This window comes from Caloenas nicobarica, chromosome 2 (genome assembly GCF_036013445.1).
Source record: "Caloenas nicobarica isolate bCalNic1 chromosome 2, bCalNic1.hap1, whole genome shotgun sequence".
Classification (NCBI taxonomy): Eukaryota; Metazoa; Chordata; class Aves; order Columbiformes; family Columbidae; genus Caloenas; species Caloenas nicobarica.
In genome coordinates this window covers 145,406,445-145,423,605 of record NC_088246.1, presented here as the reverse complement: position 1 = coordinate 145,423,605, position 17,161 = coordinate 145,406,445, and the positions used below count along the sequence as shown (strand labels likewise).

Here is a 17,161-nt window from a genome sequence, read left to right as displayed (position 1 = left end):
GAGCAGAGCCCTTCTTGACGGGAAGGGGGAAGAACAGAGGCAGACCCCACACCCTGCGTGAAATCCCCCTGAAGGGCTTTTAGGGAAATCACAAATTCTATGGACAAGCCAGGCTTCTACGTTACCAGCACTGGGTCATCACACATGTCAGGATGTTGCTACATAGTATTTCTTGCTTCATATAAAATTTTCTCCAGCAAATGAATGGCTATCACCAAACTTTTCTCATGCTGGTTTCATGCATGTCACCCATGGACTACAATACAGCAATGCAGAGACCATCTCATTATATATGCTCATTGCGAAGCATAACAGATACCCAGAGCTGGTCAGTGCTTATCACTCGGCATGAGTGACTGAACAACTGAAATGGATGGAAACTGCTTTCAGTATTTCTTTCCTAACACCAAATCCACACATCACTTTAAAAAGAATTAGATGAAGTTCAGTCAAGTAGACACTAAGTAGGTGGACACTGAGGGAGTTTTGAGATATCTCATTACTTCTACTGCTCATTAGTGGGTAGAACAGTGTATCTCCAACACTTTGTGGTCTTCAAAGATTTTTTAAAAGCAGAAGTAAAAGGAATAATCAGGATACCATGGCTCATCACCCCTTGTCATTGAAACAAGCCTACACTGGCAGTTCAAAGCATGTCTGAATTTGCGTTTATCTTACTGAGAAACAATCCATTACCAGCAGCTAATGATCTCTTTTGCCGTAATGAATCTACCTTGAAAGGAATCTACCCGGGGCTCCGTGCTGTTCACAGTTATTAAAACATGAAAGCTGGATTGACTCTGTTGAGGACATTGATGATTAACTCTGATGTCAATTAAATGTCAGTTTTATGAACTGGACTCAATTCAGACAATGCAAGTCTTTCCTGACATTAAAGATGGTGCATGCAGAAGCTCTTCTCTCAGTGCAGGCATCCTGAATCTCTCCTGGCATAAGCCACACTTCAGAGGGACAGGCCTCAAGGGCAGCTTTGGCATGAGGAAACACAGGGGCCCGGAATGTAAAAATAACACCTTAGCTGTTTCTGATTGCATAGAGATGCTTGTAAGGGCATGGGCAGAAAGCCGCCTGCTGCAAGCCAAACTTGCATGTGGATCTCCTGTGGACAGACATCATCGCAATATGGGGCAGCTTGTTATTCTTTCTGCTGCTACTGCTTTTCGTAACACATGCAAATGATTGATAAAAACCAGTATTTATTTGCCCATCCTGAAGCCACAGTCTTGCTCCACTTGCAAAAGTCACATTCCGTTTTGAAAGGTAATGCTGCCTTCTTACTGTGGGCCAATCAACTGGCTGTTTGCTGCTAGAAATATTCCCCCTTACATCAGAGCTGTAATTTCACACTCGTGTTTAGCAAGAGTTTATTTCTTTTCCTGTTCCTTCAGTGCTGGTGCCAGGCTCTGAGAGCTCCTGCTCTTCCCAAGGCAGCACAGCATCAGTAGCTGGTCCCCATCACTGCTGCACAGTTACTGACTCCCCACCAAAGCACCCAGGTACTATAACGCCTCCTCAAGGAGGGCCCACCAGCCTGGCATCATACCGATGCTAAGAAAACAGAACTACATACTTTCCCACCTTTCTTTCTCATTAACTGAAATGAGGAGCAGAGCTATATTGCAGCCCTCTGGCAGTCAGCACTGGGCAAAGCAGAAGATCTCCAAGCAACAGCAGTGTCGAGATCCTTTACTCAGTATTCAGTGCAGAGTTTGCTGAATAACAATAATAAAAAATACCTCTGCATTGCCATGTGCAATTTGGCTTACCTCCCTTTATATATGCGAAAAAAACACTTAATTTTCAGGAGAGAATATCGTAAACACCAACTGGAATATAAGTAAACTGCAAAAGTCTATAAACCTGCCTCTTTATCTGACTGGTGTCAGTTAAGGTAAAATCAAAATTACAATCTCTATGTAAGGAAAGTTATATAAGTAGGTGAGTGGGTTTAAAAACAAAACACAGATCTCAGAAAGTTATATTCACCTGTCAAAGCAAGTAAGCTACCAGATGAAAGGGAGGCTAGGTCTGAGTATGATTAAAGTCTTTTTTTTTTTATTCAAAGAGCACAGATTTAGACTTGCTGAAGTCTGCATATTTAAAATACACAATAATAAAGATGAGCTATTGAGTCATCACCAATTATTTTAAAAGAGCAAATTGTTTATTTATAAAGAAACTGACATTTATAAAGAAAGACAGGAAAGACTCACAGCTGAAGAAGCAGCAGTATATGGGGTTTGGACATTTTGTTTTGTTTTTCTAACATAATTTACTTTGCGTCATCTCCATTTTTAACTTCAGAAGTATCACATTTCAAATCTTTCCTTTTTGGTTTATCCTATTGTGGCCTTTAGAGTTTCTGGCAAACCTTTCATACACCTTAATAAGAAGTCAGCTGCTAATGCCATAGTCCTATTAAACAGGTAAAACTAAATAAGTGTTACCACAAAGTATCCCAGCTGCCCAGCAGTCCAACGTCAGAAATGTCAATGTGTTTAGCTCTTTGGATAATGTCAGGTCCCCAGCAATTGGGCTAAATGTAGTTAAAATGAGGAGGAAGCTGTGTTGGGTTTTTGCAGAGAAGAGGTGAGCCCAGGGCCCCCGTCTGCCCCACGCTCCAGCTGCTGAGCCCCAGCAGCAGCCTGGGTGGATAAAGATCAGGACACTGGCCTTGGCCAGGTTTCCAGCATCTCCAGCCTGAATTACAAAGCCCATCGCAGAAACATGGCTCAGCGTTGGGGTTCTCCCCAGGCGGCCTTGCCTGGATCACTGGTATAGCTGCATTACTTTACCCTCCATTCCTGAATAACCTCTCCTTCATAATCAGACTTACTGCTAATCTGCAGTCTAGCCCAGTATCCTCTTACCACACCTAAAACCATCCAGGCTGGATGACAGCAATGGTCACTCTAGCTCAGCATCCTCTGGGACAGTGGCCAAGAACAGCCCTAAGAGAGGAATCAATACAGACAATAGCAAACAGCAGGACAAAGCTTCCCTGCTCCCAGGAATTTGGAGTTCAGAGGCTTTATAACATAGAGGTATTTATTTATGTTTCCTAGCCTGCAACAGACTAAAGAGTCACCAAGGCTGGTGGGGACCTCTGGAGATCCTCCAGTCCATCCCCCTGCTCAGAGCTAGCCCCACTGCAGGAGGATGCTCAGGGCCATACCCAGTCAGGTTTCCATTATCTCCCAGCATGCAGACCACACAACCTCACAGCAACCTGTTCCAGCGACCACCTTTGCACTAAAAAAAGGTTTTTCTTACGTTTTCTGAATTTTTTAGCATTCACATGCTGCTGCAACAAACTCCAGAGCTTGCCCATGTGCTGCCAGAGGAGCCGCAAGCAAGGCTGGTGTATGGGGATTGTAATTAGGGAGATGTTTCTTGTGTCTCCTACTCTCCGCATGGGACCACTGCTGTAACTCGGTGGGAAGTGGTGAGCTGGCAAAGGTTTTAAGACCATAGCAAAGATTTAAAGGTCACAGCATTCATTACTTTTATTGGAATACTCTGACATATTTCATTTTTCTGGGTTCTGGACTTTCCCCATGTTGTCCACAAGGATTCCTTTTTTGGTCTTTGTCATGAGCTGTGGAGATAATCTAGCATTGCTCCACAATACCCAGAGAAACAAGATAATTCTGTTTACAGCTAGTTTCTGATAATAAATGCCAAACTATTTCTCATCTCTCAAATTAGAAAGAATGAGGCAAAATGCAATGATTCGCCAAAAGGTAAATAACTTTTTAATGGCATCTTCCATTCTTGGAACTATTCTCGTAAATAGCCTTTTTACTCTTACGACACATCTGTTGCATTTATTTCTCCCCTTCTCATGAGATTCCCCATCTGCTGTATACATCTTAAATAGCATCTGATAATTCATGCTAAGAAAACAGCCTTATCTATTCCAGTCTTCAGATTCACTTTTTCATAAACATCAGCAGGAATAAAGGTATTAGGAAATCAGACCAAGAATTCCGTGCTCATAAAATAACCTTGTCTGTGTTAAGAAACAAACAAAAAAGAATGGGGCTTTGGGGATGAGTGAAGGTTTCATCTGACAGTGCAGTTCACAGGAGAATATGCATTTAAAAGAAGATGAATAGAAGGAGCTGATCAATCACTCATCACACAGAGGAACAAAAGGGTTCTCCATAAGGTTTAAGACACTGGTGCGGTTCTTTCACTGTGGTTATTTCATGCAAAGAGTATCTTAGAGTTACGCTAAAGATGCAAGATCAAGTAGGGACAAAAGCTCAGACCGCATGGTTGTTCACAGCCCCTCATGGAATTTGCTCCACAGTTTTAGATCAGCTCTTGAGAAAGCTCCATTTCCTCTGGAAGAAAAGTTAAGAGAATAATAGAGCAGGTTTTCAGCATTGGTTGAAAGATGGATAAAAGGGTGGAATTCCTGTTCTACTGACTCTATAAAAATATTACAAGGTTTAAGACAAATACGGCATGATATAACAAGCCCTGTACAAATCTACATTGGTCCTTTGGCTTTGCTGTAATGCAGATAAAACAATGAATCATACACCAAACATAATCCAAAATAAATCATGCACTACATCTAGTGGTAAATAAATAATCCCTGCTCCTCAGAACTGCTCTTTTCATAAAGAGCCATCCCTCTAGAGAGTCTGAAGAGAACTGAGTGAATTTTCTTCCCTGTAACTATGAGGACCAAGAAACAGAGCTAAAATTCCTATGTAATAAATTCAGTTTCAACAGTTGGAATTTTAATAAGGCTATCTAGTTACAAAAAATTTGCTATGAAAATTATACTTGTATTAACAATGACTTTTTGGATGTTTATAAGCTTGGAAATTGCTACAGAAATGACAAATCAAAAATACTGGCTGTAGGCAAACCAGCCTCCAGTGTTCTTCTGATAATTACAATTAGGGAGCTTAATGAAATCCAGCGTATCAGATTAGTTTCACAATCCCTACACCTCTGACTTGTACTACCATCACATCTTCCAACAAGTATGGAGCAAATGGATTAGATCTACAGACTAATTTTATAGTCTTCCCTTCAGACTGATTTTCTTGTACTTTCCAGCAATATTTAAGAAAATATTTTCCAATTAATTGAAAGTCATTTAGTGCTCTCACCAAATTACTCCTCAATGAGTCTGGAGCAGATACATTTTCTTCTTCCCGAGTGCCTTTGATTTCTTCTCTGCACGCGCAGACATGCACTTAATTAAAACTTTCCATCGAAGTGGCATTAGCTAGACACACAAGGCATACCAAGTTGCTCTTAGGCTTCCTGCCAGAAAGCCAGCAGTGCTGATGCTTCCCTTCATTTACTTTAAAGTATCAGAAAAACAGGCAATTTATGACCACATAAATCCGAAGCCAACAAGCTATGACCACTATCTGTGGCGATACAGCACAATGCGGCCATGCAGTTGGTCCCGTTCCCTCAGATGGTTCATGTTGCTGAATGTGGGATCAGAACACACTTCCTAAGTGTCTTCCATAACATTGTAATAAAATAAATAACCAGTGTGACTGTTTAAAAAGGTGTCAGGGAGCAGCATGAACAAATCTCATTAGCAGACAACCGGATTTGTGCAGAGAGCTGCTATTTACCACTTTGAAAATGTAACCCCAGGGCTTTATATATACAAGCAGGATGCACATATATCACATTGTAAAATGAGGTTTCATTTTTATGATGTTGGGATTATTGTTAGGAAATAAAGATACATGGAGAAAAGCCTTTTGCTATGATATAGTGCTATGATTGTGGACAGGGATTTTAAAAAGCGTCTGCAGAAAGGGAAAGATCTAAGAAATCATGTAATTGCCAGAAGCATTTGAAAAAGTCTGTAGGACACAATAACAGCTCTCATTATGTGGTACTAGTTCTGCTATGGAAGGTTTCGGAGAGGTATCTGGCAAGCAGCTTCTGAGAAAAAAATGTATTTCTGACCACCAGGGTAGCTGTTCTCACATGGGAAAGATGCAGCAGAGTCTAGATGATGCCACTTAGCTATGTCAGGTGCTAATTGTAATACGTGTGTCTTTGATATTTATTTGAAATTAAACTAGAGTGGTTTAAAATTGAGACTAAGTTTTGTGTGTGGCAGCACTGATAATTCTCTAATCTACAGATCTCATTCCTAAAAATGAGAGAAATTTTACAAAATTATTTTTACAGTCATAATCTAATGGAAACAGTTCTGTTAAGACTGGAAACGTACCAACAACTGGAGATTCCTGCAGGGCACTGAGGGCCCAGCACAGCACAAAATCTGAGCATGAGGAAAGTTCATCCCTGTCTGGGAAATATCTTCATGCTTTCCTGTGCAAGAAGAAATGACTAAACTGGGGCACGAGTACCTTCAACTGTCTTTACCACTTGGCAAGACTGACCCTCAGTTTATACCTTGCCATATTTTTCTTCTAAATGCATTTCTTGAAAAGCAAAACCAGACAACATTTTCCCCATCCTGCATACTCTTGGTAAAGTATTTGTTTAAAAATACTGGTGGAACTTCTGGAAAAAGAGCAAAAGAAGAGCTATACCACTTGCACACCCACAAGTCTATGGGGCCAAATGGGATACATCCAAGGGTGCTGAGGGAGCTGTCAGAAGTGATCACTAAGCCACTTTCCATTATCTATCAGCAATCTTGGCTAACTGGGGAGGTCCCAGTTGACTGGAAGCTGGCAAACAGGATGCCCGTCTACAAGAAGGACTGGAAGGAGGATCTCGGGAGCTACAGATTTGTAAGTCTAACCTCGGTGCCAGGGAAGGTCACGGAGCAGATCATCTTGAGTAACATCACATGGCACATGCAAGAGAACGATGTATCACGCCCAGTCAACATGGGTTTATGAAAGGCAGGTCCTGTTTGACCAACCTGATCTCCTTCTGTGACAAGGTGAGCCACCTAGTAGATGAGGGAAAAGATGTGGATGTTGTGTACTTAGACACATCATATCCCACAGCATTCTCCTGGAGAAGCCGGCAGCTCATGGCCTGGATGGGTGTACTCTGCAATAGATAAAGAACTGACTGGAGGGCGGGGCCCAAAGCGTTGTGGTAAACAGAGACAAATCCAGTTGGCGGCCAGTCATGAGTGGTGTTCCCCAGGGCTCAGTATTGGGGCCAGTTCTGTTTAACCTGTTTATCAATGATCCAGATGAGGGGATCGAGTGCACTCTTAGTAAGTTTGCAGGCAACACCAAACTGGGTGGGAATGTTGATCTGCTGGAGGGTAGAAAGGCCATACAGAGGGATCTGGACCAGCTGGATCGTTGGGCTGAGGCCAATCGTATGAGGTTTAACAAGGCCAAGTGCCGGGTCCTGCACTTGGGTCATAACAACCCCATGGAACGAACGCTACAGGCTTGGGGAAGAGTGGGTGGAAAGCCTTCCTGGCAGAGGGATCTGGGGCTGTTGATCGGCAGCCAGCTGACCATGAGCAACCAGTGTGCCCAGGTGGCCAAAAAGGCCAACAGCATCCTGGCTTGTATCAGGAATAGTGTGGCCAGCAGGACTAGAGAAGTAATTGTGCCACTGTACTCGGCACTGGTGAGGTCCCACCTTGAATACTGTGTTCAGTTTTGGGCCCCTCATCATAAGAAGGACATTGAAGTACTAGAGAGAGTGCAGAGGAGGGCAATGAAGCTGGTGACAGTTCTGGAGCACAAGTCCGATGAGGAGTGGTTGAGGGAGCTGGGGGTGTTCAGCCTGGAGAAAAGGAGGCTGAGGGGAGACCTGATCGCTGTCTCCAACTACCTGAAAGGAGGTTGTAGCGTGGAGGGGGTTGGGCTCTTCTCCCAAGTAGCAAGTGATAGGATATGAGGAACTGGCCTCAAATTGCAGCAGGGGAGGTTTAGATTGGATATTAGGAAAAAAATCTTCATGGAAAGGCTTGTCAGGCATTGGAACAGGCTGCCCAGGGCAGTGGTGGAGTCACCATCCCTGGAGGTGTTTAAAAGGCATTTAGATGAGGTTCGTAGGGACATAGTTTGGTGCTAGAGTTAGGTTAGGTTATGGTTGGTCTCAATGATCCTGAGGGTCTCTTCCAACTGAAATGTTTCTATGATTCTATGAATTTCACTGACTTCAGAAATGCCAAGGTTTTGCCCTTCAGCAAGATCTTGAACAGGGTGTAATGGGAAACACATCCCTGTACACTGAAGTGCCCAACTACATACACAACATATCTTTAGGGTCTTCCTAAGAAGCTCTTTGCTTCTTCATTCTTTTAAAGCATAAGAGAACTGGAAACATGACAAGAAAGGCGCCTGCGCTTTTGCTCAGGCATTAATTGTTTGAAATCAACTGGAGAAGTAAATAAACACACTAGCATTTCAGTGCAAAGGAAAACAAACAAAAAAAATCCAGTCACTGAGATGTTAGGTCCTCTTTGTAATTTCAAGTGCCAGTCACTTTTGAAGAAAGAACTTAAAGTATTAAAAGTTATAACTGAAGTGCAAGTGTAATCCTATAATTAAAGAATCTGCAGGCACTAATCAGACACTCTTACAAAAACTCCAAGATATAGCAAAGAAACAAATCAGGAGAATTTACTACTGAGTATTATGGCTATGGCATAAAGTTGGCGTGGAAATGCAGACGACTTTCTCAAACAAAAAGATACATGCCTGGTTGGCTGGTTAGCTCATGCAAATGCCTTTGAAAGTCTGCAGAGAGGCAGAGTAGAACCTTTTTGTAAAACAGACTTCTATAAAAATATAATTGAGAAATAGTTAATCACTTAAGATAAATTTAAACAGACTTAAACTTCTTTTATATTTTCATTTGTAAAAACCATAGATTATATACAAATATTAATTCACATTCTGTAATTAAAGATGCAGTTACTTGAAGGAAATTTTTAAAAGTTGTTCACCACAGCTTAAAATTTTTGTGATTTTATTTGTATGTATAGGAAGCCAAATTTTTATTAGATAGACTGGTAAACTAAAAATATTTATTTTCTGTATTTTCTTACAAATGCAACCATTTTATTGGAGCTTAAGCTCCAGTATATGAACACTGATTCAGCTTTTTACGTTGTACTGGGTCTGGCTGGGATGGAGTTAATTTTCTTCATAGCAGCCCTTATGTTGCCATGTTCTGGATTTGTGATTAAAACAGTGTTGATAACACATCACTATTTGGGCTATTGCTTAAACTGTGCAAGTCCTTCTCTGTTTCTCACTCTGCTCCCCGCCTTGCCCCCCACTGCAGGTATGCCGGGGGGTGGGCGTGGAACTGGGAGGACACACAGCCAGGACAGCTGACCAGAAGTGACCAAAGGCATATTCCACACCCACCCGATGTTGTGCCCAGCAACAGAAGCTGAAGGAAAGGAGGAAGAGGGGACATTCGTGGTTGTGGCATTTGCCTTCTAAAGTAACCACTACGTGTGTTGAGGCCCTGCTTTCCAGAAAGTGGTTAAACACCTGCCTGCCAATGGGAAGCACTGAATGAAATCCTTACTTTCCTTTGTTTGTGCACTTTTGCTTCACCTATTGTCTTTACCTTGATCCACAAAACTTTTTATTTTCCTTTTCTCCCCATCCCATGGGGCAGTGGAGGGAGTGAGTGGCTGTGTGGGTGTTTGGTTGTTGGCTGAAGTGAACCCACCAAATAATCTGTAAACTCTTCAGGACTTTTTTTTGCAAATCCGTGGCAAATAAAATTTTCGTTATCTTACCACTTCATGAGTTAAACATCGCGACTTTGGGGTTTAGTTTTATTTTTACCAGAGGAAATAAAATAGATCAAAACCCTCTTCGCTCCAGTGGGAGAGGTAATATTCAAAGAAGTGAGACTCAAGGAAGGTAACAGATGATAAGGTTTCAAGAAGTGTATGTTTAAGGCAGCTATCACGTCACAAAAGCCCAAGTGCAGAGTCCTGGTTGGACTTGGTCACAATGAAATAATTAACAATTTTGGCAAATTGAGTCCAAGTGGGTGAACTGAGTGCAAGAGGAAGATGCACAGCAGATGCGCAGACAAGACAGAGACAGAAAACAGGAAACAGAGCACAAAGGGATCAGAGAAAGTAGTATATGGCAAATACCAAATCCAATGAAAAGAAGAAAACTAAGCAGATGGAAGACTTGATAGAGGAAACACCTGACAAAGGCGAATTGCCAGTCTACAGAGAAGCTGAAGTTCTGCTGTACAGTTACATTCTGGGGCTACAAACACATAAAGCTGTCAAGAAATACAGAAAACTTGGCCCCTTAAATCCTGGATCAATTGGCACTGGGGTAGTGTGAACATTCAAGACGATGTGAGCAAGCAATCAGTCATGACTGGGTGAACACGCTCAGGTCACCTTCCTCTCCTTCTTGCTTTCCCACAGCTAGAACAGGTACTGCTAAGAGAAGATGTGGGTTTTCAGAAGAGAGCCACACTCCACACTGGAAGGATGAATTCTGCAACAGAGAGACCATGTATGCACTGAAGGCCTGAGTTACCCCATCTGAAGAGTTATGGGATCTATTAATAATTCTGAGTTCTCATTAAGCATAGCACAGCCTGGAAAAAATGGCCAGGTGTGTAAGATGGAAAACAAACAAACAAACAAACAAACAAACTTGAAAACCAAGAGACAGTAAAGGATGTTATATGTTTTGTTGCCCTGTATACACCTGACTACTAGACTGCCTGTTCCAGTTGAATTAGAAAACAAGTCCCACAGCTGCCTTATCATTTCGCATTATTCAGCCTCCAGGTCCCGAAGCAATAAAGCAGTGCAAGACACTGGAAGTTGATATTTAGGAAACAGTAGCAAACTTAAGAAGAGTCCATGTCAATAGATATTACTCTGCAGTTCACCATTGTAACAAAGTTCAGCAGTAAGAAAGTTAATTCTGTAACAGCGCAGAAGAGACAAAGCATGTTACAGCTCCATTCAAGTAGTGTCACTTCCAATTAGAAAGCAAAAGGGGAACAGTGAGCACCATGTGAATTTAGGTCAAACCAGATAACTATTTTTGTATGCTTACAAATCCCAAAGAAAAGAAATTTGACACACACTCTTAGTGTTCAGCAATGGACAGAGTTTCGTGGCCGTGCGCTGGACATGCTTTAGAACCCGGCAGAAGTATCAGAACAAACATGGGAACAGTCCAGGACTAATACCAGTAAAAGACATGAAATTTAGAAACCATGTGCAGTCATAGCCTTTCTGCTAAGGAGGAAGAAGAAACTAGGCTTATATTATCTTGAAAACACTACAGTCTGTTCATATCAGGAGCTCATAAATGAACACGATTTCCTTAACTTTCTAATCAAAATCAGATAAAAGAACAGGAAGTCAGTAACCATCAGTCACTAAAAAGCTGATATGTCTTTCCAAATCTCTTCATCCTCCTTCTATACCAGTCACATTACTTGCCCAGCTCAGCTATCATCTAAGATTATAAACATGCCAATATATGTAGACATTGGAAGAAAGGCTCTTTTTTCTACTTATCACAAGACACAAAATGCTGCTGACAGACTTGGCCTAAGAAAATTTACTATAACTTTCCAGGATGGCTGATTGGAATATGACTTGGAAAGAAAATTATCTGCCTCCAGAAACAAGTGCTGTGCTATGAAACTCTTGGACCGCTGGCCAAGGCTGTCAGCGCTGCCATTCACACAACCTGGCCGTCCATCACATAGCACCAAACCAGCCATCAGCACGTAGCAGAAGCCACCAGCTGCATTAGCCACCAGCGCCCCAGGCTGGAATCACACCCTATAGATAAAACACTCTTCACAAAGCAGACCACAATAAAAATAAACCCTGAGTTCACATCAGGGCAATCAGGGTGCCTGGTGATCAGAGCCTTTTCTTCTTTTTGTTTGCCTTTTCTTTCTTTCCTCCAAAACAGTTTGAATTAAACCTGGTAACACTAGCCCTCAGTGGCCTACGTGCTGACGACAGATGACACAAGCTCTAGCTTCTCTCTTAGCTCTATGGACCTTCTTGAGGTTCCAACCAACAGAGGGGGAAGGAGACACCACTCACTTATGGCAGGAGACAACCCAGACAGACTTGGATGTGGCAACTAACTGCTAATTAGCCAGAGATACTAGTGGTAGTCTGTGCACCAAGGTGGTATCACTTAGGTCATCTTTTGAAGCACTCCACCCTAGGCTAGAGAAGGAAAAAAGAACTGAGCATGTCATCCACGAGAAACAGTCTCCAGCTGCGTGGACATCGTTTAAATGAGTAATACAACATATGGTTCCCAAACTGAAGAAGGTCTGTAACCACAGGTTAAAGTACTCCTGGCACTGCGATGCCAGTGGTAGGTAGACAGAGTTTACTGCATATCATGACGATGTGCTAATTCGGAGCCCATCTTTGCAGACCAACTTCTACATATAAAGTTGGTTCCCACAAAATAAAAATCCCTTCTCTGAAGCCATTTACAGACTTTTCCCTTCCACAGGAGGACAATGGTATTGGCAATTGCTATTGCAAGACTGAAATAAATACACAACATTAATAATACAACACATCAGAAACTCATTGGTATACATTCTGACCTCTGCTATAAAATTTCAATGCTGTTGTCTATTGTAGATTTAATTAATTGGAGAAAAACTAACATGATAGAGAAAAAGATGAGAGCGGAATACAAGACAACGTGGAGAAACCACAATAGTTCAGTATTTAAAAGCATGGGATCAGCTCTCAAATTGAAAACACAGCTTCTTATAAAGTAGATGAGAAGTATCTTCCTCACAGACAAATTTTGTCAAAGCTATTCTGAGAGAACAGTCACTTTTATTGACTTCATTATTCAGTCTGTTTAACAGGGATTATCCAATAAAAATAAACTTTGTATGCAAAATTGAGAGATAGGTATAAATAAAAGGGAGTTGACATACTATATACCTGATAAATTTAAAGATCTGGTGACAGGAGATAATTGAGTCTTTGAGTCAGAGTACTGTAATTTTGTTAAAACATTTTGTGGAAATGATAATTAGCCATGTATTATTAGAACTAATTAAAAATAATTTTACAAGAAAATAAACCTTAAATCATCCTTTCCTATAGAAAAATAACTTTGTTTCTCATGATATTTCCAAGTAAATACAGTATTTCTCTTTAGGAAGAGAATTAACTTATCAAACCAAGATTTTGAAAAGATCTTAATAGTTTTAGGCAGTCTATTTTTAAGACTTTATAACTTTTAAAAATTAGCAATAAAAAAATCAAGATTTTCTTGTTCACAATTAATAGTCCTCTACGAAAATTAAATTCAAAATGCACTGCAATTGGGAGAACAAAATATCTGGCTAGTTCTCAATGTCTATCTAATTAAAATATGGTACCAATCTCAAGAATACTTGATGTAATTTCCCAGTTTACACATAAGAGGCTACTATTACAGAAGTCCACTCTGCCTTTTTCCCTCCCAGAAGCAGGAAATTCTTTATTTATCATAAGTGGTTCAAAAAAGTTTGTGTAAGGTAAGAAACAGCAAAACAAAGTACAGTGGAGAGGCAGAGAACTTCTGTTCCCCAGATGTGCCTTTTTTCATAAAACGTCTTGTTTGCAGACATGAATTTCATATTGTCTGTAACATCTTTTATGAGGAACTTCATAGTAATCAAGATTCCATCTGGGAGAAAAAAAAGATAAAGAATGAAATTTCAAGGCTAGCAATCAAACACAATTCTTCATTTTGCCATTGCTTTATAGTGCTAAGAAAAGATAGAGGCTATCTTGAGAGTAAAAAAATGCTTAGATTATCAAAAGGAGTTCACAGGGGGTAATATTAAACAGTGGCAAAAATAACTAACCCACCTCAATATCATGTAAAGTAATGTATTTCACTCAGCAGAATGTCTTTGGTTAACTTGAGTGTTAACATTCTGCAGAGGCAATCAAAAGCAGAAATCCTCATATGGGAAGTTTGCAATTCCATTACTGTGCCCTCAGCAACGATTATCTTAAACTCATCATACTGCCAAAACAACAGATTCTGTATTTACCTAAAAATAAGACCAGAGGTTTATTTTCTTGACAAGTTACCCTAAAAATCCACTGCATTTGTGTCTCGTATACAAGGTAACAGAGCCTGGAATCGGATGCCTGTGCCAGTTCAGACGGGCACAAACCCTGTTGGATTTGTTGCGGTGCGAGGCAGCGGTTTGCGGGAGCGCCGGGGACCTGACAGCCCTGGCAGCCCCTGACTTGGTCAGGGCTGTGGCTCATGTGAACCCTGCGCAACTTGTGCAGGAGCTGATGCCTCAGAAAAACAAACTGCTTTTTCTTATGCCAGCCCTGCTTCCTGCAGGCATGCGAGATGCTGCTGCATATTTGCTGCTGCTTAGGAGCAAGGTCGCCTCCCCGCTCCCCAGCAATTCAGGAGAGGTGAGCCGCTTCTCCAGGTACCAGATGAAAAGCGCTCTGCCACTGCACAGGGTGAGCATTTCACCAGGCTGCCAGGCGACTGGGGCACAAGTGGTGAAGTCCTTGACTAGTTTGTAATAAAAACCTACCAATGAGCTTAAAAATCAGGTAGTTCACACACGGGAGGAATGGTCTATAGCATCTTTGTTTCAATGGAGAAATCGCACTCCCCTGCAGAAGACCCAAGGTGCAGAAGCTGGTACCTGGCAAGGTGCCTCCAGGTGCCGTGACGGCTTGTGCGGCTGCAGGAACTGCGGGGAAGCAAAGCCCTGCTGTCTGCTGATGGATCCAGAATATCTAATGCTTAAGAAGAGCACTCAAAGATGCAGGAAGTAGACAGTATGGATTCAAAACTGTTGATCTTTTTGAGACATATGGGTTATGACACCAAATCATGCAGAATAAGAGAGGATGTTACCTTATATTCAGTATGGACTCCCTAAAATGGGAGAAAAGAATCTATCTTACACTGGCCTTTGTTGCCCTGGTGTTATTTTCCATATCCAGAAAGCAGGAGGGATGCCCTCCAGCACTAGTACAGTGTCTTCTTTGACAGTCTTGCTGTGACCCATAACGCCTTGGGAATACTATTTCCCTGTGTGCTACATGGCCTGTATGCCACATACCTGTCAGTCGAAGTAGATCAGAGCTGCACAGCAAATAAAAATCAACTAAGATAACAGAAAGAGCAATATATTCAGCTGATGTATTTTGTGTAACAAGACATTCAGAAAGTGTAAAACATTCAGATTAGAGTCACAACAGCTGTACTATTTTTGGAGATGAAAAGCATAACAACAAAAGTGAAAACTGACCTCTTAGTGGCAAACATGATGGTGTGGGCTTGCTTCACATTTATGAGTGCGCTGCTCTGCACAAGGCTGTTTCTGTTGACCTGCATGAGAAGAAAGAGAGTGATTTTTGGACCGAGCAATCCCGAACAATAATTATATTAGTAAACATCTTCCAATGCAGCTTGAGACAATACCTGACAATTTTGTAAAAATGCAAAGGTTAGCAAAACAATGTAAAGGTTAACAAACAGAAGACAGAAGTTAAAAAAAACTAAGTCCAAAACCTACTGATATGGCTTAAACCTGAGATTGTTAGGGCAGTTACTCAACAAGAGAGTTAGGTATAATGTTGTCTGGTAGTTCAATACCTAAAAGCCTCTGCCTCTGAAAGGAGAATTCATGTACCCAAGTGAAATTCAGGTGCCTCAGAGCAGCTAAATAATGTCTTCTTGAATCACCAGTTTGAACACAACTGTATATATTTACATCTTATCTGCATTTGGGTGCCCTGTTTCTTGAATGACTACCTTAGTCAATAGTCATTTTTCCAGAAAGAAACCATTAATACAAATAAGAAATTTCCTGGAGTGGGCCTAGTATGTATGGACCTCAAGAAATCTTAATATTTGAATAAAAAGACATTCCAACCTTCATTTAAAAAATAAAATAAGAATATAGTATAGAATAAGGTTGGGAGAAACTGCCTAGTCCAACCCTCAGCTCAAACCAGGTATAATCAGATCAGGTTGGTTGGGGATGTGTCCAGTTGAGTCTTGAACACCTCCACAACCTCTCTGGGCAACCAGTTCCAATACTTCACAATCATCACAGTAAAAACATTTTTCTTAATACCTGATCAGGATTTTCCATGTTACAACTCATGTTCATCACCTCTTATCCTATGACTGTGTATCTTCAAGAGAAGTCTAGCTCCACTTCTGCTATACCCTCCACTTGTTGACAGCACTAAGGTCTCCTCTTGGCCATCTCTTCTTAAAGCTGAGTAGATCCAGCTCTCTTGCCTCACATCTTGTGCCATTTGCTACTGCACCCTGATCAACACATTTTGTCTACATAAATCAACATCCTTCTTGTCCTGGGGAGCCCAAAGTTCGACGTGGTGCTCTACAGTCAGTCACACGAATGTCAAACAGAGGGGAAGGATCTTTCCCTGACCTGCTGGCTACACTCTTACCCGTGCAGCCGAGGGATGCAGGTCACTTTCTTTGCTATCAGAGCACACTGCTGGGTCATGCTCAAATTGCTGTTCACTAGGCCTCTCAGACCCCTTTCTGCAGCACTGCTTCCTGGGCAGTTGGTCCTTCTACACAGGGTTATTCCATTCCATGGGCAAGACCTTGCATTATCTTTTGCCAAACTTTAGCAGGTTCCTTTCAGGTCATTTCTTCAGCCTGCCCAGGTCCCTGTGAATAGCAGCACTGCCCTCCAGCACATTGATTGCTGCCTGCAATTTGATGTCATCCACAGTCTTACTGAGACTGCACTCCATCCCGTCACTGATGTCATTAATGAAGATACTAAACAGTGTTGGTCCAGAGTATTGAACCCAGAGGGACCTCACTCCTTACTAGCTGGGTGTGACGTTTGCTGTTTTCCAGTCATCAAGAACCTCCTCCCATTGCCATGACTTTTCAAAGATAAGAGAGGAGCCTCGCAACAACATTAGCCACCTCTTTCAACACCTTTGAGTGTATCCCATCTGGTCCTGTGGAACTGCATACATTGAGTGGGCCAAGAGATCCCTAACGCTGTCTTCCTCTACTGCACATACAGCTTCACTCTGTGAGGAGACTCTGGCACCTGGGAGGCCTGAGGACACGTCTCTCCAGCAAAATCCAAGGCAAAAAAGGCATTGAGTACTTCAGCCTTTTTTCCACATGGCCACACTGAGCAATGGGCCCAT

At 41.7% G+C, this 17,161-nt stretch overlaps 1 protein-coding gene across 4 annotated transcripts in view; it reads right to left on the bottom strand.

Annotated features, from left to right (window-relative positions):
• Nucleotides 1-17,161, bottom strand: part of OXR1 (oxidation resistance 1) — a 283,064-nt gene that overhangs the window by 230,101 nt on the left and 35,802 nt on the right. Inside the window, exon 2 of one of the 4 annotated variants that reach the window (XM_065628162.1) lies at nucleotides 15,259-15,338. In XM_065628162.1, coding sequence (XP_065484234.1) covers nucleotides 15,259-15,275 — 17 coding nt within the window. In that variant the 5' untranslated portion in view covers nucleotides 15,276-15,338. Of the gene's footprint in view, nucleotides 1-15,258; nucleotides 15,339-17,161 lie in introns of those variants that run through there. The other 3 variants (XM_065628164.1, XM_065628161.1, XM_065628163.1) reach the window with 3 other exon arrangements.